Source organism: Bos taurus, chromosome 9 (genome assembly GCF_002263795.3).
Source record: "Bos taurus isolate L1 Dominette 01449 registration number 42190680 breed Hereford chromosome 9, ARS-UCD2.0, whole genome shotgun sequence".
In the NCBI taxonomy this organism is placed as follows: domain Eukaryota; kingdom Metazoa; phylum Chordata; class Mammalia; order Artiodactyla; family Bovidae; genus Bos; species Bos taurus.
The window spans coordinates 50,336,937-50,364,454 of NC_037336.1; the positions used below are offsets into that span (position 1 = coordinate 50,336,937).

Consider the following 27,518-nt stretch of genomic DNA (forward strand, 5'->3'; position numbering starts at 1 on the left):
TTGTTAGGTTTGAAAGAACCTGATAGTGAATCAGCAAGCCAGTGGGTCCATGTTAGTGACACTTATGTGCAGGTGGTTCCAGAATCAAGAGCGCTTAGTGCACAAGCGTACCTTCTTTTTTATGAAAGAATATTATAACTATTTGTTAATTAGTAGTGATAATGATTATAGAGGTCACTTTTATTTACATGCTGCAGTGTTAACCACAATATGCAATGTGCCTTTGTAGTCTTTTCTGTAGGAATAGCATGTCCCTCAAATGTTCCTGAACATTGTTACCATTTTGGCGAATCCTTTTAAAGTAAATTTACTAAATGCTTTCAGGGACTTCCCCAGTGGTTCAGTGGATAAGACTCAGCTTCCACTGCAGGGTTGGGTCCCTGGGTAAAGGAACTTAAAATTCTGCATACCTTGTGGGATGCAGCCAAAAAGGAAACAAAGTAAAACAAAACTAAATGCTTTCAAACTTATATCCTTAAAATAAACATAAACACATGTTTTTAAAAACTTATTTGTCCTGGGGAAAAATAAGAGAATTCACAATAGTTAACTCCTTTATAATGTGACTTATTGCAGGCATTCAGAAATGATGCTGGCTAAGTCAAATCATTCCTTAGACAGTGTTTCCCAAATGTGAGTTACATACCACTTTACTGTTTTCATGTGTGTGTGTATATTTCTCTTATGCCATTGTTTATTATTCTTAACCTTATTTTTTAGCCTTTTTAAACCATAGTGTTATTTTGATCATATTCCACATTTTATGTGCTAGTTATATTTTTTCTAATAAGTATTAAAATAAATGTATAACTATTAAAGAAAGACTGTTCACTCATGTAGCACTCCACTTAAAATCATCTCAGGGTTATCCAGTGGTGTATTACCTGGCTGTGTGGGAAACATTGCTATAACATGTGCTGTGCTGTGCTTAGTCACTCAGTTGAGTCCAGCTCTTTGTGAACCCCATGAACTGTAGCCTGCCAGGCCCCTCAGTCCATAGGTATTCTCCAGGCAAGAATACTAGAGTGGGTTGCCATGCCCTTCTTCAGAGATCTTCCCAACCCAGGGATCGAACCCAGGTCTCTCGCATTGTAGGTGGATTTCTTTACTGTCTGAGCCACCAGGGAAGCCCAAGAATACCAGAGTGGGTAGCCTAACCCTTATCCAGGGGATCTCCCTGACCCAGGAATTGAACCAGGATCTCCTGCATTGCAAGGGATTCTTTACCAGCTGAGCTATCAGGGAAAGAAGCCCTTTTTGTAACATATACTTACACAATTGGCATAGTGACTTTATCATTTTTTATATGACAACTATATAAAAAAGTAACACTGTAACTTCAGTAATATGGATTTACAAATAACATTGATTAGCTTATTGCTTTGAGGTTTTGAGAACTAGAAAAATACTAAAATATTTTATCAACATACTATTTTCAGCCTATTCATGATGGAGTTGAGAATAATTTACAGGTGATTAACCAAGATCAAAATGTATTTATAGATAAATGTTACATGCAGAATTGGTAAATAGAAGTTGTTAATTCATATGGAACCATAGGATACTTTTGAAATGTAAATTACCAAATCATATTTGTAAATGATAGAGAATTATATTCTTATACTTAACAGGAAAATATAATGCATTTTCTAGTTTTGTAGAGCAATAAATATTATGATTTTGGGGTTTTGAGATCACTTTTTGTCTTTAGTAAGCATCATTAGTAAGTTCAGCTAGGTTTTGTTTTTATTTTAATGGACCGTTAAGTTGGCATTTCTGATTTTCTTTTAAAATAATTAATATCAAAATGATGGTATTTTCCCCTTACTCCTAGAAAACAAATTATTAAGCTGTCAAAACTTGCCATGAAAATGTTACTATTCCTTAGGCTTAAATGTTTAAAAAATGACTACTTTGGTGTTACATTATTAAATCAAAACATAACTGCATGGTTCAAGCATCCTCATCATTAGTGCTCACAAATGATAGTACAGGCAGGTGCTGGATAAGTGCCTGGTCCTAGTTCATTATCCTCTTGTTAAGGAAGTGGCTATAGATAATGTGTGGAAATATTTACCCAAGATTCTGACCCTTCTTAATATTTAAGTGTATATAATATTATCAAGGTTATTAGTGCTGCCTTTTGCTATATGGATGAATGGAATTGTGATGAGTGTTAAAGACAGTAATATATGAAATTCAGAGCTTTAAAAAGTTATTGCATAAACTCTATTTTTTTTTCATAAATTCTATTTTTAAGCTGTCAAAATTTCAGTAGTTGTGATTTCCTTGATTTTTAACAGTGAAATGATGGAAAAATATATCTTTATATAAGTTAACCTGTAAACTCAGGTTGTATCCTGTAAAAGGTAAACAGTGTTTAAAGGTTTTCTCTTTAACTTTAATCCATTAACATTGAAGAGTTCAGCACCAGAGCAGTGAAATTTTTTGGAAAACTATTAGTTAAATCTCTTTATTCAAGTCAGCCATCTAGGTCATGACAGTTACCAAGATGTAATTGTCACTCGCCCAAATGTAAATGTTAAGTTGCCTCATTTTTCTTCTAGAAAAGATACCATTAAGAGGCATGCAGATTTCATTGGATGTCACCTGCTTCTTATTTCATTGATAGGTAGATGGATAGATGAAAAAGAGAAGGAAAGAAACAGGGAAAGGAAAGAAAAGAAGAAAGAAGGGGAAGACATGAGCATTCTTTTCTGTTTCCTCTTAGCTTACCCATTACACAGTTAAGTAGAGATGGTGAATAATTCCTGAGGACAAGCATCAAGGAAAGTGCCTAGTTCCTATTTTCATTGATAGCATGCTAGGACATGAACTAGGGCTATATTTGTTAATTAGGAAATCTGTTAAACTTTATTCTGAATACCAGTTAAGAGTGACTTTTCATTGAGTGATACATTGTAGCTTCAGAATATTAACTCAGTACTCAAGTACTACAGTAGTTTTTATGCTTAACTTCATGTTTATTCATTAAGTATATATTTTATTTAACATCATCCAGGAGTCAGGCACTGGACTGGCACTATTTTAGCATGTTTTAAAATGAGGCCTGTGTAAATTTTAGACATTATTCTAGAGGTAATGAGATACTTTTATTTTCATTTCCACAGTGTTAAATGAGTTAATTCTGAAATTTTTTTTAATGGCCTGAAGTTTATGAATGCTTTATTTTTCCAGGTCTGCTAGTAATGGAATAAATTTAATTTTGAGATCTAAGAATTGACTAAAAATAGCTTTTGTAATAGAGAAAGTATGTTAAGTTACACATGGACCTACATTTAAATTTTTGCTTTTATTTTGAATATTTTCAAAGCACATTTGCAGGGGTATTAAATTGTGAAGCTAATTTAGTAACAGTAGCTTCCAGATGACCTCAGGAAATAGTACAAATCAGTGAGAATGTTTACAGATCCTCAAAACAACTACCATAGTGTTTGGCCAGATGAATTTAAGAAATAAGACGAGAGTTTAGCTTTATTTAGAAACTGGCTTACAGTGTATATATAACCTCGGTTTTCCATTGTTATTCCATATTTAAAATGATAAATTTTTGACTATATATAAATTATGTGAATATTTTTGACATAACCAAAGTATGTTTATATTTAAGATTTTGTCATGTAATGTTTTTAAAACTGATGTAAAGGCCACTGTTTTGAATGGCCATGGAGAGTGGTGTCAGTTCAAAGAGTAGGTGATACCTGTTTTCTTACTGTAAATATGCCAACAAAGCTATTTTACTATGATATATTTAAGAGCTCTTAGTTCGCATGTGTGACTTTAGTCAATGATTTTATATGGCATCTGAATAAAATTTCCTGAGGATTAAGCTGTGAAATGTATCAACTTCACCTTATTTTTGAGGTATAAAATAGTATCTTGCCTACTTTTATTAAATTCATCCTCATAATTTGTCTGCATGTTACCTGAAGAAATAAGGCTAAGCCAGATGTGTACAATAAATGTGATTCTTTATTATCTATTGCATTAAGAAAGACTATTTTTAGATATTTAAAATACTCTGTTTCATGTAGAAATGCATCAATTCAAATCTATTTAAAAGATAGATAACTATATTTTTAATTTTGAGTAATAATGATTATATATCATTCCTACTATTTTATCTTTTTCCGCAGTGTTTTTGGAAAATAGCTATGTAACTTATGGAACATTATTTTGATGTTACTATATAAACATGCAAAATAAATATTAAATTCATATTTATGTTTAAAGACTGGTTCTGGAGTCTTTTCAATGCACATTATTGACAGAATATTTTGTGTATCAACACTGTATCAGCTTACTTAGCTATATTTAAAATATCCTTCATATTTCAGAAGTTTATTATTTCAAAATAAAATATCTCAGGGGCCTCTTTCATTTTGACTGCAGTATGTAACAAGTGTAAGTCTGCATCCTTTCAAGTGTTTCTCAAACTGTTTGAGTTATTTAGGCAGAATAATTCATTAGGAAATATTTTGTCTACCTTTTTTCATTTAACTGTTTTTAGGACACGAAGCTCTTTGAGATTATATTGAATGTTATAGACCATCCTTCATAAGTATTGAATATCTGTTGTGTGGTAGGCATTGGGGATACAGTACTGACCACAGGAGATAGAAATCTCTTCAAAAAGTGAGGAAATAGACATTCTAAGGAGTGAAAATTAAGGAAAAGAATTTCCAATGTTAAATGATACAGAGAACAATCAAGCAGCGTTACCCACAGAGCCATATGGGAATTGAGTTCCATGGGACGAAGGATGTTCTAGGGATAAAAGATGGATGATATTAGTTCTGATAGTCCCAAAGAGAAGCAATGAGTGTTGGAGGAAGTGGAAGGTTTTAATTCTGGGGCCATTTCTTCACTCCTGCTGATGGCAATAGAGAGGGTAGGAAGGGAAATTTGACGTTTATATTTTATTAGAAAAATATATGCCCCAGATTTTTGAATGTAATTTCTGAGGTTCGTGGACCCCATGAAGCCATTTTAAAACCATTTTTTATATGAGATGTTTAATTAATTAAACATTGGCTATGCCACACGGCTTGTGGGATCTTAGTCCCCAGGGATTGAACCCACATCCTCAGCAGTGAAAGTGTGGAGTCCTCACCATGGCACCACCAGGGAATTCCCTGAAGCCATTTTCATACATTTTTAAAGTTGTACTCAAGCAGAAATATCTAAAACTTCTGCATCCCCATATGTATTAGAATAGACTGGGTTATGCTGTAGTAACAATGACATCACAATAAAAGTTTATTTCTAACTTAATAAATCCAGGTGCACTGAGGGGGGGAAAATAGTTATCATCCAAAGTCCACTTGAGAGTCTGAGAGTCTGGACAATCTGCAGAAGCAACTGTTTGCCAACTGGTGACTATCATCCTCACTCACTGCGTTCTGGCTCTGTCATTTGAACACCAGGCCTCTTCACTGTGGCAGGGGAAGAGAACACCAAAGCTCTTGCACCAGCAATTAAATTCTTCACTTTAGATGTGTTTCACACACCCCGGTGACCAGAAAGGAGTAGTCACATAGCCCTGTCTGATCGCAAGGAAGAATGGGAAGAGAAGAGTTAAGTCTCCAGGGCTCTGAAGAAAAGGAGAATGGGATTGTGAGTGCACTAAAAGTCTCTCAGAATCTGCCCTCTGGTCACCAAATACTCCGCTCTTTCTGCATGTGGAGCACAGTGACTGTCTTTTCAAGAGATAAGCCCCAGAGTACCATCTACCTTTCCAAAACCAGGCTCTTTGGAAGTGCTATGTCAGGTCTGAACGCTGCTCCCACTGGTCAGGCTGGAGACCCAGGAAACGAGTATATTCTGTTTTCCACACACTTACTGTACAGTGGTGAAACCAGTGGAACTAGTACCACAATAAACATCCTCGTTCAGAAAGGGGAAGAAGAAGAATGGAGACATTGTCATTACCCTGGGTATGGGAAATGTTCATTATCAGCCCTTTCCTCTATTCTCTTAAGAATTCCCTTCTCCATTGTTCTCTGTGACTCAGACGTCACCGTTTGGCTACATTTGAATGGCTGTTGAGGAGTATGACATCCTTGGAAGTTGCGCGGCTTTTTTTCCAGTCTTTTCCTAGATAATTGGGAGCTGAAGTTTTAAAGTTTGGAATAGTCACAAGTTCTGTTAGCTAAGGTTTTTGGTTTCTTTTTTCACTACAACTCTTAAAAGCTTAGTAAACCTCTTTGTTCCTGGTCAGATTTATATGCCAATACCACTTTTTTTTTTTTTTTTTTTTTTGAGACAAGTAGTTCTTGGGTTGGGTGTATTTCTTTGATTTCCTACCTCCATACATCTCTCCTGACATTATGGCAGGTACCTTCTGTCTATAAGCTTTGATGGAAGAGCCATCCTCTTAACCACATTTTCATCCTTAGGTATTTTTTTTCCCAAGTGAGAAAAAAAAATTAGATTACCCTAATTAACCCATTGAAAATTTCTAAAATAACTATGATGTTTACACCCTCAGGTATGATCTTTGCTGCAAGGCTGAGTTTTAATGATCCTTTGTCATTTAACAGGCTTACTAAAGTTTATCTCCTGCTTGGAGTTGAAAATCATAAACATATAAGGCTCAAATTCTGGTTGCCTCTGTTCCCTCATTTCAGCTTTAGAAATTAAGCATTGCTCTCTGAGCTCCACTCGTTTTTAATAATAGCTTGCCAAATGCATCCAGTAGTACCCAACATACACTTATTTTTCAACTTCTTCTGTTCAGTTCACCCTGCTCAAATTTCAGTAAGTATATTTTCTGCCTCCCAGGTTACTGTGTGTGATAGTTACATTAAATGTTTTACCATTGCATAAAAATCCCATGTTTCTAGTCTCCAATATTAGTTTCCTATGTATACCAAATAACCTGTAAGCTGATGTCCCATATTTTCAATATGCCTGTTGTCTTCTTCAGATCATAAAATGACAGGGAAATCCTCGATGAAACTGGTGAGGGAAATGTAAAACTCATTTCCTGGTCTGGCAAACTGTTTGCATAGGGTGCCTCATTAAACTGGCAGAAGGCCATGAGGTATTTAATAATTCTCTCATTGGACAAATGGAGAACTTTCTATATGCTAAGCAGTATGTTGGCCAATTGGAGAACAGAATTCAAAGGAAACAACAAAAACCTACCAGAAAATTGTTTTAGCGTTACGGAAAACAAGCAAACAAATATAATTACAGAAAGTAGGAACTTAAGAAAGTTTCTCTAGGGCAATCAGGTTTCACATGGAAGATAGGATGTTTCTCTGATTAGAATGTTTCTCAGAGAAATAAACCTGAAAATCAGGGCCTAGGCAAAAAACTTGGAAAATGATCAGAGAGCAAAATCAGAGACAACCACTGATAATATGTGGTACATATGCTTCTAGTTTTTATTTCATAAAGTGGTTTTAAAAATCACACTAAGGGGACCTCCCTGTGGTACAGTGGATAAGAATTTGCCTGCCAGCACAGGGGACATGGGTTGGATCCTTGGTCCAAGAAGATTCCACATGCCTGTGGAACAACAAAGTCTGTGCACTGCTATTAGTGAACCTTCAGTGCGGCAACTCCTGAAGCCCACGACCTAAAGCCTGTGCTCCTCTCAAGAAGAGAAGCCACTGCAATAGCTGTTCACCACAATGAAGATCCAGCACAGCCAAAAATAATATTTTTTAGAATAAAATATTTTTTTAAATAAAATATTTTTTAAAATTCTCTTAAAAAATCACACCAGGGAAGCTTCAGGGCAGTCCAGTGATTAGGATTCTGTGCTTTCCCGGCCCAGGGCTGGAGTTCAAGCCCTGGTGAGGGAACTAAGATCCCACAGGACACAACCAAAACAACATAATCACACTAAACTGTTGTGTAGTCTTTTTGTGTGTGTGAAATTAGGGCAAGGATCAAAGGAACCACATTTTCCTTTTGCCTCCAGTAATATTATGTACTCACTTCATGGTGTTGGTAGGTGTACTTAGTGAATGTTTCTCCCAGGATGAAGTTGTATTTTGTGGCTGGTTTTGATTTGAGGACCAAGCAGATCTTTACTTATTGAGGACTTTGTTCTAACACTGATTCAGGAACATCTGGGTGTCAAGTATTTTCACAAGAAGGCTGAATTTCATGCAAACGATATCTATTCACCTGTCTGATCTTTATCATTTTTTTTATCCTTCTAGGTATATTCTTAACATTTATTTTACTGTTAGTTGCTATTTCTTTTGCACAATTCCCAGTGAAACAATTTAGATACTTGGTGCACTCTGTTCAGTCATACAAAAGTTTACTCTCTAGAAAGACACTTTCCAACATTTAGTTGAGAAATACTGTATCTTATCTTCAGAACATTTTTGTTTTCTTTGTAGTTCCTAGTCTAGAAATGGGTACTTTTGATACCTGAACGTAATTCCTATTAAAAACATCATGGAATCAAAGTATTCCATTTGAAGAATCGCATTGCATAAGTCCTTTCGGGAGGCCATCTTGTGGTTGAAATAAAGGAGCAGCGGGACGGAAACTGGACTTCGCTGCCGCTTTTCCCTAAAGGTCGCGGAGAAGGAACGAAACATCGGGACTAGCCGAGTGAGGAAGAGCTAAGCAAGTGTCCCCCGGAAGGGGGCGCGATGTTTTCGAGGTTAACAAAGCTGCGGGGTCAGCTAAGGTCTCCGCTCTCTCTCCATCCAGACCAGTCATTTCACCAACGTCCGGTCTCCCTGGAGGCGGAGCCCTTGGAGGCGCTCGGTGAGACACAAGCTGGGAGTATTGTGGAAGTTCGGGCTAGACTCTGGTGGCCCTAAAATACGGCTCAGGGTGCACCGAGCAACCCGCCAGTTGGTTCATTTGACCCTGGGGCCCCTCCGTAGTCTGAAAAGTAGTGCCGCGAACTCAACCTTTATGGAATCCAACACACATCCCCTTGAAATAGGATCACGCTGCTAAAGTAAAAATTTTGAGCGCACTCTGTCCAGGATACTTAAAGTCTTGGTTTTCTGTTCACTGTGAAGATAAAAATGGGTCAGGCATGGCGCTGGATACTTCAAACGGTAAAGTACAAGAACGTCCAGATATTTGCATTGTGTTCTTTACAAAGTCGAGGTGGTTTTGCCCATAACAAAAATGGCGTCGCAACTTGTTAACCTGGTACAGTCATGTGCCCAAAGACCTGGATGGGGGACAGTATGGCTTCAGGTGACTAACGGATGTTATTATTATTCACTTCCGGGTGAGACTAATCGGGCGCCATCTTGTCTTGTTCGTGGAGAAGTAGAAGCATCGAAAGGGTTGGAGAGGTATTACAGGAACGGTGGCGACAGCGGTGTTCCGGAAACAGAGTGGGTAAGTGGTGCTGAACGATTAGGCGTGGGGACTTGCCAGGCCATTACAGCTTTCTTGGTTTCTGTGGCGAAGGTAGCATAACTTAAACACGTAGCCTGCGTACGCTGCTTGGCGCGACCGCTGGAACCTCTTCTCCCTTAAAGCGGTGGCGTCCGCCTGACTTGATGAATCACGGCGATGCTCCCGGTGAAAAGGAAATGTTCTTAAGTTGAAAGAGAGTGCTCACGAGCTCCCCTTCTAACTACGAGAGTTCCCTCTCCGATGAGAAGGGAGTGATTGTTGGGCTCCCGACCGGCCGTTAAGCACTGCGCGTGCGCAATGGGAACCCTCTTATGGGGAGGGGGTGCAGAGCGGAGGAGGCGGGGGCTAGGCCCTGGACCTTCTCTGTCTCGTAGCTGAGACTACGCAGGCGCAGCCAAGGGCAACTGTGTTCTTTTAAGAACAGTTAGGGCACAGAGTCGGACACGACTGAAGCGACTTAGCAGCAGCAGCAGCAGGTTCCTTATAGTTTGTATTATCCTTGTATTTTTAAAGTCATAGAGACTATGTGTTAAACTTCGGGCAAGAAAGGTAGCATCCAACATTTCAGTTTCATTATCCTGTAGAGGATACTATTGTCGTCTGAACCTCGCGGGTCCTCTACAGATTCTGATTGTTGGTGGTTAATTTATAGAACAGCAAAATAAACTTGGAGTTTCTGGTTGGGGTGCAGCAAGGCAAAGGCAACAAAAACGGTTTTGCAAGGTGTTGTGGGCTGTGGGTAAAGTAAATCTGTTCTTTTAAGGTGTTCTTGAGACTTTAGAACAGTTTTTGATTTACAGAAAAATTGAGCAGGTAGTACAGTTACCGTATAAACTACTCCCTCTCCCCAACCCCGCACACACAGTTTCTCCTGTTAACTTTAGTGTGGTACGTTTGTTACATTGAATGGACCAATATTGGTACATTATTACATAAAGTCCCTAGTTTATTCACATTGCCTAAGTTTAAACCTAATATCCTTTTTCCAGCTCAGGATTCTATTTAGAATATCATATAAATTTAATGGTTATATGTCCTTAGTTTTCTTTGGTTGTGACAGTTTTTTAGGCCTGCTTTGTTTTCTCTGGCTTTTACAGGCTGAAAATTCATACAGTGATGTCCTAACTTCAGTGCCTCAAAATATGACTATATTTGGAGATAGGATCTTTAAAGAAGTAAAATGAGGTCATTAACATGGGCCCTACATGTTATAATGAAACTTCCCTCTGTGTACTGCTCTTTTGGAAAAAGAAAAACTTAGCCTCCAGAACAATGAGAAAATAAATTTCTGTTGTTTGATTATCCAGTCTTTGGTACTTTGTTATGGCAGCCCTAGCAAAGTAACACAGTGATCTTGACAATTTCTAGGGGTACTGGCCAGATATTTTGTAGGGTGACCTGCTATTGGAATTTGTTGTTTTTCTCACGATAAGACTGGTATTAGGGTTTTTTGAGGAGGAAGATCACAGAGGTTCAGTGCCTTTTTCATCACATTGCATCTAGGCTACATACTATGAACATGACTTACCATGTTGATATTGACCTTGATCACCTGCTTGAGGTAGTGTTTGTCAAATTGCTCTGGAGTATACTCTCCCCTGTCCACTTTCTCCTTTCCATACTGTACTCTTTGGGAGTCCCTTTGCACAGTCCATACTTAAGGAGAAGAGAGTTAAGTTCTCCCTCCTTTATGATCTACATAATTTATTTGGAATGCCTCTGCATAGAAGATTTGTCTCTTCCCCTCCAATTTATTTTAATCATTTATTTATGTCAGGATTCATAAATTTTTATGTCATATTTGTGTTGTAATCCAGTACTACTTTATTTTAGTCCCCAAATTATTCCACCTTTGGACATGGGTAGCTCTTTGAGTTGTCTACTCTGCACCTTTGACATCCTCCCATCTTCCCCACCCCTTTTTGAGCAATCATCATACTTCCTGGCACTGCAAGATGCTCCAGACTCATTTTGTATATTTCTTGCCCCAGTTCTAAGAATCAGCTATTGCTTTACCAATCCCTGATTACTTTCCTTAATTGGAGAATAGTAGTAGAACAAAGGTAAGTGTTTTTGTTGCTACTGGGGGTTGTTTCCTTTAGATTTTCTACAATTTTTTTCTTCCAAATTTATTTTTCAATGATGACTTGTTTTTGTTGTCTATAATCAAGGGATTCAATTCTCCAGTATTTAAGTAGCAAAAAAAGTTTACCACATTTCAAATGATTACAAGGTTAACTTTGTTAGTGCCATTTCTAAATAATCTGACTTGATCTAAATATATTCTTTTTGACTTTGAGGTCAGTTACCATGAGTGTAAGACTGAAATGGCAGGGGATAAGAAGGTTGTTGCATTTTGTGGTTTGTGTTTGATATGAGGAACTTCATTATACACACCAAAGGATGGGTATATTTCTATATTTCTTTGATTTTCCAATTGGTGCATTAAGGGCTTTAAAACAAACACTACATTTTCATTCTCATTCATCTGTAATACAGTCTATAAGATGATTTTTGCAAATATTAATGATTGTCATTTAAACGAGTAATTTTAAGAACCTCATAGCAATGATTGTTCTAATATAGAGTCATCTAAGAAATAAATAAGATAATTTATGGTCATTTCTGGTTGTGTTAGTTTCATAGAGATACTGTACCAAATTGCCGCAGACTGACTTTAAAGCAACAGAAATTTGTTTTTACAGTTCTCCAGCCTACAAGTGTGTGACTGAAATTAAAGGTTTTGACAGGGTCATGCATGTGTGTTCAAGAGTCCTCCCTACCAGTCTCCTCCTTTTCTTTCTTCTCTTTCTCTCTGCTCTAGGGGAGGATGTTTTCTTGCCTCTTCCAAGTCTATTGGTTCCCAGCAGTCTTTGGCTTTCCTTGGCTGTAGACAATTTACTCCAGTCTCTGCTGCTGTGATCACATGACATTTTCCCAATGTCTGTCTCTCTTTTTTCTTAAGACGCCAGTCATACTGGCTTAGGACCCACTTTAATCCAGTATGACATCATTTTAATATGTTTGCCAAGACCCTATTTTCAAATAAGGCCATGTTCACAGTGAATGGAAGTGGGGGTAGGACTTCAACGTATCTTCTCAGTTCAGTTCAGTCGCTCAGTTGTGTCTGACTCTTTGCGACCCCATGAATCGCAGCATGCCAGGCCTCCCTGTCCATCACCAACTCTTGGAGTTTACCCAGACTCATGTCCATCGAGTCAGTGATGCCGTCCAGCCATCTCATCCTCTGTCGTCCCCTTCTCCTCCTGCCCCCAATCCCTCCCAGCATCAGAATCTTTTCCAATGAGTCAACTCTTCGCATGAGGTAGCCAAAGTATTGGACCTTCAGCTTCAGCATCAGTCCTTCCAATGAACACCCAGGACTGATCTCCTTTAGGATGGACTGGTTGGATCTCCTTGCAGTCCAAGGGACTCTCAAGAGTCTTCTCCAACACCACAGTTCCAAAGCATCAATTCTTCGGTGCTCAGCTTTCTTTTAGTCCAACTCTCATATCCATACATGACTACTAGAAAAACCATAGCCTTGACTAGACGGACCTTTGTTGGCAAAGTACTGTCTCTGCTTTTGAATATGCCATCTAGGTTGGTCATAACTTTCCTTCCAAGGAATAATATATCTTCTAGCAGAACACAATTCAGTCCATAACACTGGGCATATCCATAAACTAGATTTTTGTAGCTGTGTGTGATAATGTGCATGATCTGATGCAAACCATGGTTGTTGATCTTTCTGGTCTTTCCAAATCCCAGTTGTTTCCAAGGAAATAGCAGTTAATTTAATCCTGTGAAGGGAAAGTCTTGCAGCCCAGCTCATCAATGATCACATTTCTCTAAACTTGAGAAATTGAGCTTATGGATCTTTAAAATTAAAGCTAAGCGAAGAATGAATAGATTGAAATTGATTTTTGATGTTACAAAGTCAGAGACGTAGTACTAGAATGTCATCCTCATCAATGAATATTAATATATTTACTTGATAATAAATATCAGTGACTGAGTAAAATATTTTACCAGTAAATATGGGCAAAGCACTTTGGAGAATTCAGAATAATTATAAGATATTTCCTATGCCCTCAAGATTCTTGAGTCAAGGCAAAACACATAAAAATTTTGATGCTCAGCTTCTTGGTTCTTTGTATCTTAAAAAATCTATAGTAGCTTTGTTTTTTAAGATGCATCCTCATAATTAAATAATTCAAAGAATACAGAAAGAAAATAAAAAAATTAACTGATACCTCTTTTCCCTCTCCAGAGCTTACCAGTTTTAAGAACTTTTTGGTAATTTAGGAATTTTCTATACTAAATTGCATCCTTAAAAAAAAAAAAAAACTTTGAGTGGCATCATTATTGATCCTGTATCATAATTTTTTCCTCTATACAATTCATAATACAATTTGTACATCAGTGTATGTCAGCATATAAAAATCTGCCTTATTCATTTTAATGGCTAAATAGCAGTCCACTGTATGGTTCACTCTTAACTCACCTATTGCCTTTTGAGTGTTACTGAAAGCAGATGTTCGCTGTTACAGACACGCTACAGGTTTTTGAGTTAGATGGTGAGTGTACTCATCCATGGTTCTAAGTCCCTGAAGTGGAATTGCTGGCTCAAAGGGATGAGCATTTAAAATTGTGATAAAATACTCTACTGTTAACTTGCCTTCCAAAAAGACTGAAACTTTGGTGTTCTACCAGCATGCTTGTTCAACATTCATTTTCTGTAGCCAAGTAAAGTTTCTCAACTGCAGGTTTAACTGAAGCATTTTATTATTGTTGTTCAGTCACTCAGTCATGTCCGACTCTTTGTGACCCCATGGACTGCAGCATTCTAGGCTTTCCTGTCCTTCACCATCTCTTGGAGCTTGCTCAAACTCATGTCCATTGAGTTGGTGATACTTTCTAACCATCTCGTCTTCTGTCATCTCCTTCTCCTGCCTTCGATCTTTCCCATCATCAAGGTCTTTTCTAATGAGTCAGTTCTTCACATCAGGTGGCCAAAGTATTGGAGCTTTAGCATCAGTCATTCCAATGACTATTCAGGATTGATTTCCTTTAGGATTGACTGGTTTGATCTCCTTGCAGTCCAAGGGACCCTCAAGAGTCTTCTCCAAAAACACCACAGTTCAGAAACATCAATTCTTCAGCACTCAGCTTTCGTTATATATAGTCTAACTCTCATGTCCGTGCATGACTACTGGAAAAACCATAGCTTTGGCTATACGGACCTTTGCTGGCAAAGTAATGTCTCTGCTTTTTAATACGCTGTCTAGGTTTGTCATAGCTTTCCTTCCAAGGAGCAAGTGTCTTTCAATTTCATGGCTACACTCACCATCTCCAGTGATTTTGGAACAAAAGAAAATAAGGTCTCTCACTGTTTCCATTTTTTCCTCATGTATTTTCAATGAAGTGATGGGACCAGAGGCCATGATCTTCGTTTTTTGAATGTTGAGTTTTAAGCCAGCTTTTTCTCTACTATTTCAATTTCATCAGGAGGCTCTTTAGTTCCTCTTCACTTTCTGCCATAATGGTGGTAACATCTACATATCTGAGTTTATTGACATGGGATTTAGCATGATGTACTCTGCACATAAGTTAAATAAACAGGGTGACAAGATACAGCCTTGATGTACTCCTTTCCCAAATTGGAACCAGTCCGTTGTTCCTTGTCCAATTCTAACTTGTTTCTTGATCTGTGTACAGAATTCTCAGGAGGCAGGTAAGGTGGTCTGGTATTCCCATCTCTTTAAGAATTTTTCCACAGTTTGTTGTGATCCATACAATCAAAGGCTTTAGTGTAGTCAGTGAAGCAGAAGTAGATGTTTTTGTACTGCTCTTGTCACAATTTCACATTGTTTCCATATTTTTCTCAGCCTAAGTGTATCAAACACTGTATTTGAATAATAGCTTTTACAAAAACTTGGGAGGGAACAAAGCTTTGGAAAGTATAGTAAAAATAGAAATGATTGGTTTTAACGAACAGAAATGGTACAAGTAATACAAATCACTTTTGAAAATATGCACATAAAATCTGTTTATAGGAAAACTTGAAAAATTTTGCTTTGTTTTGTTTTAATAGAAGCTTCAGCTTATGATATTGTGAGAAATGGGAGCAAAAAGTCCCCCCCTCCCAAAGATAAAATGAAATCTGGGTAACTCTTAGATTGCTTTAAGGTAAGAAAATGGAATTGAGGAGAAATGGATTGGCTTGATCACCCCTCCCTGTCCCCAGTTGTAAACTTGAGTGCTATCAGAAACATCATGAGAAAGTCTTGGTGGTGATATTAACTACTACTAATTGAAGCTTTTTGTGCCCAGTTTTTATATATTTCCCACTTAATCTTCACAATAACTCTATGAGGTAGACATTTATTATGTCTACCATTTTAGAGTTGAGAAAACCAAGGATTAGAGAATAGTTAATTTCCCCATATTCACACAGCTCGTGAGTGGTGTAGATAGGCATCATCAGCTTGTGTTCTGAAGTCTAGGTGACAAGTGATAATCAGAAAACTTAAAAAGCGGAATTGAAAAAATTGGCCGTGACAACCATTAAACATGTGTAAGTAAAAGAAACTTTTTAGAGCGGTTTCCAGAAAAGTAAACGTGTGTATTGGCAATGATGATAGTCAACATGCATCACTGATATGTTAAAGTGATTTTATTATTTGCACATCTATTTGCAACCCCAGCAGACACTGCTGCTGCTGCTGCTACTAAGTTGCTTCAGTCGTGTCTGACTCTGTGCGACCCCATAGACGGTAGCCCACCAGGCTCCCCCGTCCCTGGGATTCTCCAGGCAAGAACACTGGAGTGGGTTGCCATTTCCTTCTCCAATGCATGAAAGTGAGACGTGAAAGTGAAGTCGCTCAGTCGTGTCCGACTCTTAGCGACCCCATGGACTGCAGCCCACCAGGCTCCTCCATCCATGGGATTTTCCAGGCAGCAGTACTGAAGTGGGGTGCCAATGCCTTCTCCGCAGCAGGCACTATATAGAGCTTATTATAGTCCCTGCAATGTATGAGTTTACAACCTACCACCGAAAAATCTATGCATTAACTCTGATGTGCTGTTAGAGCTTTGTAAAACATAGCAAGCTGTGCTTAAACACCAGCCTTTTGGTTCTCATGTATGTTAAGTCAACAATTTTCTTATCATTAAGAGGGTAAACAATAAAAGTAAACACAGGGAAAGAAGAAGCTATAGACTTATTTATTCATTTGTTGTTTAGTGACTGCAGGGTAATAGGCTTTAGGACAGCAAGAAGATGTCTGGAACCTTTGGAAGGTCTATCAGCTTTAAAAAGGTATTAATGTAATGGGAAGAAGATGAAACTATTTGAAGGACAAATTGTTCTCACCTTGCTGATGTAATTTTTAAACTTAGAATTCCATGGAAGACTGAATTTATTACCTTATTTGTATCATTAAGTTCATATCAGATAGACGAGATCTTTTAAAATGTTCCTTTTTTTTTCTTGGCATATATGACAGTTGCAGCTTTCATTACAATCCCAAAGGATGACAATGCCAAAATGTTCAAACTGCCATACAGCTGCACTCATTTCACATGCTAGCAAGGTACTGCTCGTAATCTTTTAAGCTAGGCTTCAGCAATATGTGAACAGAACTTCCAGATGTACAAGCTGAATTTAGAAGAGGCAGAGGAAACAGAGATCAAATTGCCAACATCCATTGGATTGTAGAAAAAGCAAGAGAATTCCAGAAAAATACCTACTTCTGCTTCATTGACTACACTAAAGCCTTCTACTGTGTGGATCACAACAAACTGGAAAATTCTTCAAGAGATAGGAATATCAGACCACCTGACCTGTCTCCTGAGAAACCTGGAGGCAAGTCAAGAAGCAACAGTTAGAACCGGACAAGGAACAACAGACTCGTTCCAAATTGGGAAAGGAGTACGTCAAGGCTGTATCTTGGCATCCTGCTTATTTAACTTGTATGCAAAATGCATCATGTGAAATGCTGGGCTGGGTGAAGCACAAGCTGGAATCAGGATTGCCAGGAGAAATAACAACCTCAGATATGCAGATGAAGCCACCTTATGGCAGAAAATGGAGAGGAACTAAAGAGCCTCTTGATGAAAGTGAAATAGTAGAGAGAAAAAACTGGCTTAAAACTCAACATTCAGAAAACGAAGAGCATGGCCTCCAGTCCCATCACTTCATGGAAAATAGATGGGAAAAAATTTGAAACTGTGACAGATTTTGCTTTCTTGGGCTCCAGAATCACTGCAGACAATGACTGTAGCCAAGCAATTGAAAGATGCTTGCTCCTTGGAAGGAAAGCTATGGCAAACTTAGTGTGTTAAAAAGCACTTTGCGGACAAAAGGCCATATAGTCAAAGCTGTGGTTTTTCCAGTAGTCATGTATGGATGTGAGAGTTGGGCCATAAAGAAGGCTGAGTGCCAAAGAATTGATGCTTTCGAGTTGTGGCACTGGAGAAGACTCTTAAGAGTCCCTTGGACAGCAAGGAGATCAAACCAGTCAATCCTAAAGGAAATCAACCCTGAATAGTCATTGGAAGGACTGATGCTGAGGCTGAAGCGCCAATCCTTTGGCCACCTGATGGAAAGAGCCGACTGGTTGGAAAAGACTCTGATGCTGGGAAAGATTGAGGGCAAAGAGGAGAAGGGGGTGACAGAGAATGAGATAATTGGATAGCATCATTGACTCAATATATGTGAGTTTGAGCAAAGTGTGGAAAATAGTGAAGCACAGGGAAGCCTAGCCTACTGCAGCCCATGGGATGGAAAAGAGCCAGACACCACTTAGTGACTGAACAACAACGAATGACAGTTCCTAAATTGCTTGACATGTTTTATATTGTTAGTGAGTTGTTCAAGTAAATAAAGAAATTTTGAAAGAAAAATGTTTTAAAAGCTTTGCTTTCTCATTTTTGATGTACTGGTTTCCTTTAAATTTACAATGGTAAATCTTTTCTCATAAAATTAATGGAAGAAAAAGTTTCAGATTAATTTGGAGATGATCACACTTTTGTGTTGCATCTCTAGAATTGATTTTTATTAATTCTAATAGCTCTTTATTATTTAAGTGCAAACATTCACTTTTTTTTTTTTTTTTTTTCCAGGACATAAGTAATCTTGCTGCTATGCTTCCAAGTTGTAGTTCTGAATCATCCTAAATTTTAAACAGAAGGTGAACCTCTGAGGTTAGTCCAAATAGCAGTTGGTGTTTCTTCTGGCTGTTCCTCTATTTATTTGTTTCCTTTTAGCTAAAGTTATTTAAAGTTTTCAAGAGTGCTAATGAGTCATTAGCTTTTAAAGAACTTTAAAGGTATAGTTGGAAAAGAGGAAATTGGAAGAAAGATCAGAAAAAGAAATTTGGAATTGATACCCGGTCCAGTTATTGGCCTCAAGTGCAGTACTATTTAGTGCCTGTTTTGCCTTATTCTAATAACACCATTATAATATAACATGTAATACAATTAGAAGACAAGTAAGTGCACTTGACTCATGAGTAAATAAGGTATAACAAAGGAATGCATCTTCCCTAATTCAGTGTTCAACTGAGAGGTCAGGATCTGCCACTGATAGAAGGATTTAACATTCTGAGAATGCAGCAAAGACTAGTTGCAAGTTCTAAAAGCCTGGATTGTAATAGCCCATTGTTGTATTTAAGTTGGTGTCTATTGCTTCCATAGTATCTGGCTTTCATACTTTTTGTGATCCTGCAATACTAAGAAATAGTTTTGTTCTTGGAATAGAGGAAAGGGTCTGAAAGGATGCATTTAGTAAACATTTATTTAATGCCTGCTATATGCTAAGGCCCTGGGGTACAAAAATGAAGAAACATCTGCCAACTATGCGTGTCATTGATTCTTGAACAGGGTTGTATATCTGAGTTGGAGAAAGTATAAAAATGACTTGTAGGCGTTTAAAACTTTTTACTGTGAAAGTTTTCAAGCTAGTTTATAGTTGACTAAACTGTCCCCATACCCATCACCTAGATTTAATAGTTATTAACATTTGTCTTTTCCCCCTACTTTTCCATCTTAATTATATATTAAGAAACCTGGTCTTAGGGGATTCCAGGTGACCTAGTGGTTAGGATTCTAGGCTACATCGGTTCAGTCCCTGGTCAGGGAACTGAGATCCCGCAAGCTGCGTGATGTGGCAAAAAAAAAAAAGAAACCTTGTCTTGTGGGCTATCTCTCTCACCTTGTAGATTTGTCTGATTGTTTCTTTTGATACTGTTTGGCCAATACCTTTGTCCCATTGTAATTCCTTCACACTGGAAAGTGAAAGTCGCTTAGTCGTGTCCAACTCTTTGCAACCCCAATGGACTGTACAGTCCATGGAATCTCTAGGCCAGAATACTGGAGTGGGTAGCCTTTTCCTTCTTCAGGGGATCTTCCCAACCCAGGAATTGAACCCAGGTCTTCCACATTCCAGGGTTGGGAAGATCCCCTGGAGGAGGGAAAGGCTACCCACTCCCAATATTTTGGGCTTCCCTTGTGGCTCATCTGGTAAAGAATCCGCCTGCAATGTGGGAGACCTGGGTTCGATTCCTGGGTTGGAAAGATCCCCTGGAGAAGGGAAAGGCTACCCACTCCAGTATTCTGACCTGGAGAATGCCATGGACTGCATAGGCCATGGGGTCACAAAGAGTCAGACACAACTGAATGACTTTTACTTTCGCACTGCAAGTGAGAGCCAAAAGCTCAGTTGGATTCAGGTAAACATTTTTGGTGAAAATAGTAATTATAGGGACATAATATTGTGTCTCATAAGACATTTAATAATTTGTGGGGGTGATATTTTGGTAACCTTTGAATTTTTGATTTCCCATGAACTTTTCTTCTAAGGTTGCGTGAATCAGCTGTTTTTATTAGGTTTGACAATATGACAGTTTTCTAAATCTATTCTACCTTCTGCGCCCATGATTTTCTTTCATTAACTAGAGCTATTTGATTACCCTCTTCAGTAAGTCTTGGATTATGGGAGGCTAAATAGAAAACTTTTTTTCTTATAATCTTCAAAATAATTACATTCCACAGGTTTATATGAGATTTTACATTAAATTAGAATTAGAAAAAATTGGAAAATTAGATTTTTCCCCCTTTGAGAAGTTGATTAGAGCTATGCTTTCCTCCAAACTCTTGACACCAGCATTAACATGAAATTTTCTATTCTTGCTTGCTAACCAAAAAATTCCAGTTGCTTCTGGCAACCTTTTGAGCAGAATTTTAAAGCTCTGATGACATAAATGTAAAATCATGTAATAATTTCTGGTGTGTGAGCTTTTTTAACATTAACACTCATTCTCTCTTTTTTAAACTATTTTTTTGAAGACAGAAAAACAGATATATTTTAAAAGTCAGGATGTGGGATCAAGGAGGACAACCTTGGCAGCAGTGGCCTTTGAACCAACAACAATGGATGCAGTCATTCCAGCACCAGCAGGATCCAAGTAAGGAAACAAATTGAATTTTGGGGAGTGGAGTTTGGAAGTATATAGAAATGGGTGGAAGATAGGCACAAGGATTAAGGGAGGTAGAATTGAGATTGGTTTATTGGATCATTTTATGGTTGAATTTTAATTTTTTCTCTTGAATCATCTTACCTAGGATATATAGCAGGGAGTGGATTTCCCTTTGGAATATTGCTTCAAAGGGTAGAAAGTTTTGTATAGATTTTATATTTCTAAAACTGATTTAGTTCTTGTTTTCTGAAGAAAGTCTTTCTTAAATGTGTTGCTTAAATTAATCATATTTCTGCTGTTAATTCTGAGTCTTAAGATTCTATGTAGATCATAATCAACTGATGGTATACTATATAATTTTAAAACCTCTCTTTAATATGGAGTATCTCAAGCTTACATAGATGCATAAAAGGGTATAGGGATCCCCCATTTATTACTGAGTTCTACTGCTGCTACTACTGAGTTCTAACAGTGGTTAATTAATAGCCAATTTTGCTTAATTGGTATGACCCCTTCTACTGCCCTGTGTTTACTGAGTTAATGCTTTCCTATTTCTTTTTTTTTAATAGCTACATATCATTCTGTTATAGACTGTACTGTAATAAATCCACTTTTAGATGATTGATTGTCTGACTTGACTTTTTGAAGACATTCCCCTAATTTTGTACACATACCATTATTACTTGTCCAATTATTTTCTTAGGAAAAAAAGCTAAGAAATAGGTTTGATAGCTCACAGTTGTGCATTTAAAGTTTTAGATACACATTACCAAGTTTAACTTCACCTTCGTCAAAATGTATGAGAATATTTAATCTCAGCTAAACTGAGATGTAAAAACCTGTGTCTTAGTCTACATTGTTTACTTTATTAATACTGTTAGATCTTAAAATGTTAGCTATAGTTTTTTTTATGATTTTTAAACCTTTTATTATGAAATTATAAATTTATAGGAAGTTGCAAAGGGATTACAGGGAATCTCATGTAATCTTTATCTTGTTTCCTTGAGTGGTTACATTTTACATGTTTATGTTATAACACGAAAACCAGGAAATGGACGTGGGTAGTACCGCATGTATGTACAGTTCCAGTCACTTTAATCACATGAATAAAAGCTATAGATTTTTGATGGAGATAGAGGAAACAATGAATTTTGAATAAAAATAAGAAGTTGTTGAGATATATTTTGACTAGAGAAAGGAGTTAAAGATGCTAAACAAACGTGACTGAGAAGGAACAGAAATAGCTAGCTATACTCACCTGAGGTGTATAGGATCCAGTGTAGACCTGAATGGGACCTGTCTGAGAAAGAGTGAGTTTAATCATTTGTTCTTATAGTGATTTTTTAAAAAGAGTAAGAGTTTTTAAAAATTCAATGAACCTAAGGTACAGGGAATACATTTTCTTATGAGTAATACTAGAAATTGGTTATTTTGTAAAGTCCTTTTCTGAATGTCTTAAGTCATTTATTTTGTAACCTGCATATGCATTATTTTTAAGCATTTTTTCCACTATAACATTCTATAATATTTAAAATCTCTAGTAAGGATTAACTGAAATGCTTGTTTTACATAGAAGCACATTCTTTTAGCTCCTACATTCTGAATGTTAAATTCTGCTATGTTAAATTTTGTTAGGCCAGATTGACTGGGCTGCATTGGCTCAAGCTTGGATTGCCCAAAGAGAAGCTTCAGGACAGCAAAGCATGGTAGAACAACCACCAGGAATGATGCCAAATGGACAGGATATGTCTACAATGGAGTCTGGTCCAAATAATCATGGGAATTTCCAAGGGGATTCAAACTTTAACAGAATGTGGCAACCAGGTTTGTTGTTTATGTTTTCCAAATTTTAGGACTCAATTTTAAAATGAAATGAGGATTAAAATTAAACTTTAATTTGCTTAGTTTTATGACTACTTGAAGTTAATGCTTCTTGAAGACTAGGCAGTTTCAGTTAGATTTGACCTTGAAATTTTATGGTTAAAATTATTCTGTACTCATTCTCCTAGCATTGTGGCACTCAGTTTGATTCTTTTCTTGGTTCTTCATTCCTAGGCTGACAGGGGCTGGGAACACTGGAAACCTCACTTGGCATCTAGGGAAGAGAGCATTCTATGTCTCTCTGTTGCAACCTCTGGCCTTTCAGCAGCAGCACTGGCAGAGCAAAACATGTCTAGTCTCTAATTAAAGAAAAATTGTGTCATTTTGTGACAGATTAGTCTGTCAAATATACTCTGCCCCTACCATCTGCTCATTTTTCTCTTCCCTTTTTTTCAGATAGTAAAGATCTTCCATAAGTTTTTATCTGTATATTTTTTTTGTTTGTTTGCTTTTTTTACTTTATAGTGTGATTTAGGTTCCTTGATGCTAGTTCACTTCTGACTTGTGTTATTTTTAACAGTCACTTCAAATTATTTATAGACAAATCTTACATTTGAGTATGCTAACAGTGAAGTCATAGCTCCATTTTCTTACTAATACTTATTGTTTCTCAGTGTGAGAATGGAAAACTCAAGAAGTAATCCTCTGATATCACTTTAAAAATAATAATGAATATTCTAATCTTTAATATTGAGAGAGAGTTCATTTCTAGTTTTCTTGAGTGTGTGCCAAATTTTCTCACATTTGAAAATGTTTTGGTTCCTAAGTTTATTGATGATTGATCTTGGCATCCTCATTCCCCAACTTTACTGTGCTGGCTTTGTGTCCCAGGCAAGTGATTTAAAAACCTCTATGTGCCTCAGTTTCCCCTCCTGAAATTGGCAAAAATAGTACCTGATTTCTCCCTACCTCACAGGGATGTTGTGAGGATAAATGTGTTCATGGAAGAAAGAAATTATATAAAAATCTGAAGGTATTATTTTTATGGTATTGTTACTGAACACAAATAGAAAAATTGAACAAAAATTTGCTTTGGATTTTGTTATGTTCATTAAAAGTAATTTGGGGTATTTGGTTTCCATTTGTTTAGAATATAAATTAGAGTAGTAGTTAGCACGTTTGAATTATTTATTAGATTCATTGCTTATTTTTAAGATATACAAAAGGAATTTGACCAAGAAGTCATAGATTTTTTAATCTGTTTCTTTACTGAAAAATCTAGCTTTCTTGAGATCTTAAAAATTTGTGTTGATTTTGTTATAACCCCCTGTTGAATGTTTTTATGCCTGAATCCTAAATAGAATGGGGAATGCATCAGCAGCCCCCACACCCCCCTCCAGATCAGCCATGGATGCCACCAACACCAGGCCCAATGGACATTGTTCCTCCTTCCGAAGACAGCAACAGTCAGGACAGTGGGGAATTTGCCCCTGACAACAGGCATATATTTAACCAGAACAATCACAACTTTGGTGGACCACCCGATAATTTTGCAGTGGGGCCAGTGAACCAGTTTGACTATCAGGTGAAAGATATTTTGTTGCTTTAATATTGTAGATGTGCACGTAATCCATTCTTTGGAAGTGTCTCATCAAGAGTATCTAAGATATGCGTTTCACTTTTCAGTCTTGTACAGATAAGCACGTATGTGTCAAAAAGGTTACGAGTTTTTGAGTATTAAAATCATTAGGTTTTTGTTTTCTGGTTTTTGATTTGCTTAGGAAAATGGTATAAAGGACTGTTAGGGAAAAAATTGGATAAAATGAGAAATGTGTAAGTGCAATAGCTATATGATGTTTTGTTTTCTAATTTATAATTTCAAGATGGTACCTTTAAATATTAAATAAAGTTTAGAAAATGCACAGTAGTTGAATATATTATTTATCAAAAGTAGATTATGGTTAAGACATGAATAAAATACATGAAGAACATAGATCATCTTCCTAAATGCAATTCCTTCTGCTGTGTAGAGTAAGACTTTTTCTAGTGTTGTCATTTTTTTTTCCCATTCTAACATGACATGTTAATGGAATTGTACATACTTCCTTTGTAGCATCTGATTCATTCCTAGGGACATAGAACTCTATGGGGAATAGTGTCATGTGGGGTTTTATTTTCTCTAATCACTTTGCCAGAGTCTACCCTAAATTATAGTGCTAGGTGTTATTGTGAAATAATTGATTGCCATTTGTTATCTTTAAGCTATCATTTAAAATTTTGGAAAAAAACCCATATGTTGTTTCACGAATTATATGGATAATGGGCATAAACGTGAACAATATTAACCTTGAGACAGTACTCCCTTATTCGTACATACTTAGATACCTTTTGTATAAGAATATTTGATATACAGATATGACAGCTTTTGTTTGTTTTGAAAAAATGTAGTCATGGGGAGCTTCTCCTCACACAGCATTTGCTCATAGATCCCCATGCTAACAAGATAAAAAGCTCTGTTGGCATCTGGCTTAGAAAAGCCTCTGAAAATGGCAAAATTGCAACAACAAAAAAATTAATAGAATGATTCAGTAGCTTTTATCTTTGATTAAAATAGTTATTTCTTGCAAAATTATAGAAATAACAAGTTCATAATTAGGAAGTTGTAGTTGATATAAATTTTTTTTCCTGTAATTTTCTAGTTACAGAAAAATTGACATTTATTTGATTTCTTGGTAGTGGAAGTAGTAGTTGATAAATGGATTCAGAATGAAAAAGCTCATATTAATTTATATCCTTTTCTATACTTCTTGAATGTAGTATATTAAAAGCTGGATTTTATATGGCTCTTTGATTTACATAGGCAGAAAATCTTTATCTTTCTTAAGAAAAGTAGGCCTAGGTTCTTAGGGCTACAGAAATATCGGTGGATATTAGAACCATGGAAATCTTGGATTTGCTGCACACATGGATTTCTACTGTCCCAGTTCATAACACACGTGTGTCCCAGAGAGTATATTGTATTAATGTGAAGAAAAATAAACTGCAATACTCTTTCAGCATGGGGCTGCTTTTGGTCCACCGCAAGGTGGATTTCATCCTCCTTATTGGCAACCAGGACCTCCAGGACCTCCGGCGCCTCCCCAGAATCGAAGAGAAAGACCATCGTCATTCAGGGATCGGCAGCGTTCACCTATTGCACTTCCTGTGAAGCAGGAGCCGCCACAAATTGGTAGCTATTTAAGTTTAGGGAACCACAATTGGCATGATTTCTTGATGATGTAAAAAGGATGCTTGTTTTCTTAAATTGTTCTAATACTCTTATATGTTAGGAATTGATACTTTAAAGTCCTATCATTTTATAGTCATAAATCTTAAAATTATAAAAAGGATACTAACTGAAATACTTAGTTTTCAATAATTTTCTTTAAATCTTTTGTTATAAAATTTAAATTTATCATAAGCATAACATGTTGATATTTCTTTGATGTTGATAGATACATTTTGCCAATATATGATCAGTTCCCCCTTTTAAAACCTATTCATTCTCTCTTTATGGACTCTTTCCACTCTCAGTTCATTGGATATACTGCTGTCAGATCGATTTCTTTGATTTATTTCATTCACTTTCCATAGTATTTTGGCAAAATTAATTTTTAAATAACATAATAGAACTATTTTATGCCATCAGGAAGTTACATATATATGTTCCTTTTTATCTGGAAATCCAAATCCAGCACTTAATGGACATTTAAGTCTTTGTTTTTTTAATCACAAAGTAGACATTTTATTAATAGAAAGATTCTAACTTTTTTAACTTAAGGAATAATACTCAAATGAATTCTTAAAGTGAAGGCTTATGGTTTTGTAATTCTTTCAATATTTTAGGAAACCGCATAGTGTAACAGTTGGCTCTGAATTAGCCCACATCACTACTTACTGTCTTTATAAACTGGAACACAACACTTAATCTCTTTGAGCATCAGTTGCATCACTTAAAAAAGATGAAGTGCTCTTGTAGGGCTTTTGTAGTATGTGAGATGATGGACTCTCCCAGTGCCCTGGCACATTATAAGTGTTAAAGCCATATTTACTTTTGCTATTAAAAGTGATGATTTTAAAGAAAAGCATAATGTTTAGTGAATTGTTTTTATTACCACTGCCTTGCTAAAGAATGATAGTATTTTCCACAAGCACTTAAAGGGCACCAACATGTTTTTTTTTAACCTACAAGGATTATAGAAATTTAAGAATAAAGAACTCATGCATTTATGATTTTTACTTAACTGACACGAATATTTTGTCCCATGTGAAACAGATGCAGTAAAACGCAGGACTCTTCCAGCTTGGATTCGAGAAGGTCTTGAAAAAATGGAACGTGAAAAGCAGAAGAAGTTGGAGAAAGAAAGAATGGAGCAACAACGTTCACAATTGTCCAAAAAAGAAAAGAAGGCCACAGATGATGCTGAAGGAGGAGATGGCCCTCGTTTACCTCAGAGAAGTAAATTTGTAAGTAGACATTCTTGATCTGAAACTCCTTGTGACATCTATGTGAAAAAGTTAACTGACTATCTGACTTAATTCATTTGGTATGATAATCTCTAGGTCCATCCATGTTACTGTAAATGGCATTATTTCATTCCTTTTTATAGCTGAGTAATATTCCTTTGTATGTATATATGTATATACACACACATACCACATCGTTATCCATTCGTCTGTCAATGGACCTTTAGGTTGCTTCCACATCTTGGGTATTGTAGATGGTTTCCACAGTGGCTGCACCAGTTTACCATTTACAAATACCATATATCATTTGTATGTGGAAATGATATATGAAAT

At 36.7% G+C, this 27,518-nt stretch overlaps 2 protein-coding genes across 5 annotated transcripts in view; both read left to right on the forward strand.

The window, feature by feature from the left end:
• Positions 1-18,585, forward strand: part of USP45 (ubiquitin specific peptidase 45) — a 73,006-nt gene extending 54,421 nt beyond the window's left edge. For 2 of the 3 annotated variants that reach the window (XM_059889818.1, XM_024996805.2), the window contains exons 18-19: positions 8-9,354; positions 18,505-18,585. In XM_059889818.1, coding sequence (XP_059745801.1) covers positions 8-138 — 131 coding nt within the window. In that variant the 3' untranslated portion in view covers positions 139-9,354; positions 18,505-18,585. Of the gene's footprint in view, positions 1-7; positions 9,355-18,504 lie in introns of those variants that run through there. The other variant, NM_001206181.2, reaches the window with a different exon arrangement.
• Positions 9,254-25,908, forward strand: SFRS18 (arginine/serine-rich protein PNISR). Of its 2 annotated transcripts, XM_059889872.1 has the most exons (6): positions 9,254-9,354; positions 18,505-18,585; positions 20,728-20,846; positions 22,494-22,682; positions 24,041-24,264; positions 25,795-25,908. In XM_059889872.1, the coding sequence occupies exons 3-6, from the start codon at positions 20,759-20,761 to the stop codon at positions 25,885-25,887; spliced, it is 594 nt and encodes a 197-aa protein (XP_059745855.1). In that variant the 5' UTR covers positions 9,254-9,354; positions 18,505-18,585; positions 20,728-20,758; the 3' UTR covers positions 25,888-25,908. The 2 variants fall into 2 exon arrangements, with proteins under 2 accessions (XP_059745855.1, XP_024852736.1); XM_024996968.2 differs by lacking the exon at positions 25,795-25,908 and having other exon boundaries at positions 22,914-24,606.
• The last annotated feature ends 1,610 nt before the right edge of the window (positions 25,909-27,518 follow it).

What these genes read in the sequence shown, in the direction of transcription:
- SFRS18 (XM_059889872.1), top strand. Translation starts at nt 20,759, where the DNA reads ATGTGGGATCAAGGAGGACAACCTTGGCAGCAGTGGCCTTTGAACCAA. An exon ending in CCAGCACCAGCAGGATCCAA is followed by an intron (nt 20,847 to 22,493) that starts GTAAGGAAACAA and finishes AAATTTTGTTAG; the next exon opens with GCCAGATTGACTGGGCTGCA. An exon ending in TGAACCAGTTTGACTATCAG is followed by an intron (nt 24,265 to 25,794) that starts GTGAAAGATATT and finishes ATTGGCAACCAG; the next exon opens with GACCTCCAGGACCTCCGGCG.